Raw genomic sequence first — 2,548 nt, 5'->3', positions numbered from 1 at the left:
GGCTGCCGCCCGCCCCTCCGGGCTCAGGACTGCGAAGCCCCCCACCCCTAAGGAGACGCCTTCACTCAGGGAACCTCCTGCTCCTCCTCACCCTCGGCCACACCGGGCTGAGCGCGCCCCGGCGAGTGTTCCCAGGCTGGACCTGCCCTGACCTCGCGCCGTGTGCCCTAAAGTGAACAATAAACCTTCAGAGACGTGCGTGCACAGAGTGCGCCAGTGCCGCCCCCGCCAGCGTGCCCCGGCCACAGCCCGCTGGGAGGGAGGAGCCCTGGGAACGAGGGAAACGGGCAGAGCCCCTCCTGCCTGGACCAGGGCCGGAGGGTGCGCTCAGCCTTGCACAGGCTGGGCCTTTGCTGCCTGGATGCAAGGGGCCCAGGGACAAGGTTTTTTTCCCCCCGCCCGCCCCCCCCAGCCCAACCCCAAGAGCCGGACACAGAGAGAACAGTTCAGGGGAGGCTGCTTTTAATGGACTAAGGTTCACAACTATCTGCAACCCCACATGTGAGAGCAGGAGGCCCTGAGGCCTCGCCTTCCAGACACCCCTCCTCCGTGGGACAAGCAGAGATGGGGTCACACAGGCGTCCAGGCAGGGGGCCGAGGGCGGGAACCCAGCGGCTCCTCCAGAAGTGCTGGGAGGGGGGCAGGGTGTGCAGTTCCTCCTGGAGGGCCCGGCGGGCACCCTCACATGTTGGTGCTCATCCGGGACTGGCTGTTGGCCGGCGTCAGCTCCCCCTGGCTCCCTTCGCGGGGAGGAGACTGCAGTGGAGACAAGGCCGTTGGCCCAGGTGTGTGTGCCCGGCTGTGCCGCCCCCATCCCCTGTGCCGCCCACCCTCACCTTGACGTGGATCTGGTTGCGCAGGACAGCTGCCCGCAGGATCATGGCTTTGGCACGGCGCTGGAACTCCTTGCCCATGAGCAGGGACTTCTCGAAGGTGGTGCTGCGCTGGTCCACGTCGCGCGCATATAGGATCTGCAGGGTCGGCGGCGGGTCAGTGGGACCAGATCCCCCCGCCTCGCCATGGGGAGCCGCCTCGCGTGGGGGACCCACCTTGCTGTGGGAGTCGATGCGGGCGTTGATGAGCCCCTCCAGGATGAGCTGTGTCAGCTCGTCCTCCAGCGCGGCCACCGTGGTGTTGAAGGCGGTGGCCATCCTGCGCATGTCGGCCGACACGTAGGGGCTGAAATACTGCAGGGCAGGCGGGCATCAGCTGCCCAGCCTCAGGTGCACCCATGGCCCCACCTGGGCCTGCGCCCCACCCCCACCCCCCACCTACCTGGATGAGGGCGCGGTTGCGGATCTGGGTGTACAGGGTCCTGACGTGGGGGGCCAGGTACATGTCCAAGAGCAGGTTGTCCTGACGAGGAAGAGGGTCAGGAGCTGCAGCCCCCGCCCCCGCCCGCCCCGCCTCCAGCCGGCAGCCCTCACCTTCATCTCGTCCAGCATCTTCAGGCACGAGGCGTACTTGGACTCGTAGAACTTGAAGATGATGTCCCGGACCTGGGGCTCCAGCTCCAGGAAAAGCTTGAAAGAGCTGCGGGGTCCACCTCCTCAGAGCCGCCCTGTCTCCCCCTCCCCCCGCCGTCTACCCTGCACCCCCAGAGGATGGTAGCCAGGGACACGGGGCCCTGCACTCCCACCTGCTGGAGATGACGTTGCGCTGCAGCTCCTGCCGGTCGAAGGTGGCCAAGGCGCAAAGGCCGCCATACACGGCCACGTTGCTGGGGGACAGCAGCTGAGGGGCAGGGACAGGGGTCACTGCCCGTCGGGACAAAAGGCAGGAAAGCCCAGAGCCAGGGCTGGTCCCCCACACCCACTCTGAGTGCTGCTGGGAGAGACCCCCACCAAGAACCCAACCAGGAGCCCTCTCCTGCCAAGATGCCCCCTCACCTCGGGGAAGTCGCAGTGGTCGAAGGAGGCCAGCAGGAAGCACTTGGCCGCCTGCTTGTACTTGCGTGCAGCCAGCTCCGCCAGCCCTGGTGGGAGGGAGGGAGGGAGCGTGAGACCGTCGGCTCCAGGGCTGCCTCCGCCTCAGGGACAAGCTCTGCCGTGAGGTGAGTGAGGGCGGTGGCACCAGGTGGGCCCGGCCCGGCCCTCACCTGCAGCACACTTCAGCTTGGTGAGGATGGCCTGGGTCTGGCTGTCCCGCTCCCCTCGCTGCTGCAGGGGAAGGCGACACATATGAGCCACTTGTGCCTCCACACCCTCCCCGACCGCCAGGCTGACCCCGGCCCCAGCGGAGGATGGCCGAGGCCGACGGGAGGACCAGGCCCAGGGGGCGGCAGTGGTGGGAGGGGGCAAGGCCTGGTTACCTCTGCGATCTCGGGAGTGGACTCGGCCTTGCTGACGTAGCTCAGCACATGAGACCAGTTCTGCTCCTGGCCGCCCTGCCAGCCTCCCCGCCCACCGGGGGCACCTGATGCTCTCCTTGATGGAGTTGCCCTTGTAGTTCTTCAGGTCCGTGTCCAGCTTCTCCAGCTTCAGCAGGGCCTTCTTCCGCGTGGCCTCCACCCAGGCCGTGTCCAGGGGCGGGGGCTCCACCCCGCTCT

General features: G+C 67.7%; 2 protein-coding genes across 2 annotated transcripts in view; one reads left to right on the top strand and one right to left on the bottom strand.

The window, feature by feature from the left end:
* The window catches only part of DUS1L (dihydrouridine synthase 1-like), a 4,525-nt gene extending 4,059 nt beyond the window's left edge, over nt 1-466 (top strand). The window contains 1 exon segment of the mRNA XM_005883677.2: nt 413-466. Coding sequence (XP_005883739.1) covers nt 413-466 — 54 coding nt within the window.
* A 109-nt stretch (nt 467-575) lies between these two features.
* LOC102249210 overlaps nt 576-2,548 on the bottom strand; it is a gene marked incomplete at its 5' end in the record, with an annotated part of 29,470 nt that continues 27,497 nt past the window's right edge. The window contains 10 exon segments of the mRNA XM_014531241.1: nt 576-756; nt 837-971; nt 1,050-1,187; nt 1,276-1,356; nt 1,428-1,533; nt 1,640-1,734; nt 1,890-1,975; nt 2,099-2,159; nt 2,312-2,380; nt 2,382-2,544. Coding sequence (XP_014386727.1) covers nt 682-756; nt 837-971; nt 1,050-1,187; nt 1,276-1,356; nt 1,428-1,533; nt 1,640-1,734; nt 1,890-1,975; nt 2,099-2,159; nt 2,312-2,380; nt 2,382-2,544 — 1,009 coding nt within the window.

Source organism: Myotis brandtii, unplaced genomic scaffold (genome assembly GCF_000412655.1).
Source record: "Myotis brandtii unplaced genomic scaffold, ASM41265v1 scaffold797, whole genome shotgun sequence".
NCBI classification, from domain to species: domain Eukaryota; kingdom Metazoa; phylum Chordata; class Mammalia; order Chiroptera; family Vespertilionidae; genus Myotis; species Myotis brandtii.
The sequence above is the reverse complement of the archived record's forward strand: the minus strand, read 5'-3'. Positions and strand labels throughout refer to the sequence as shown.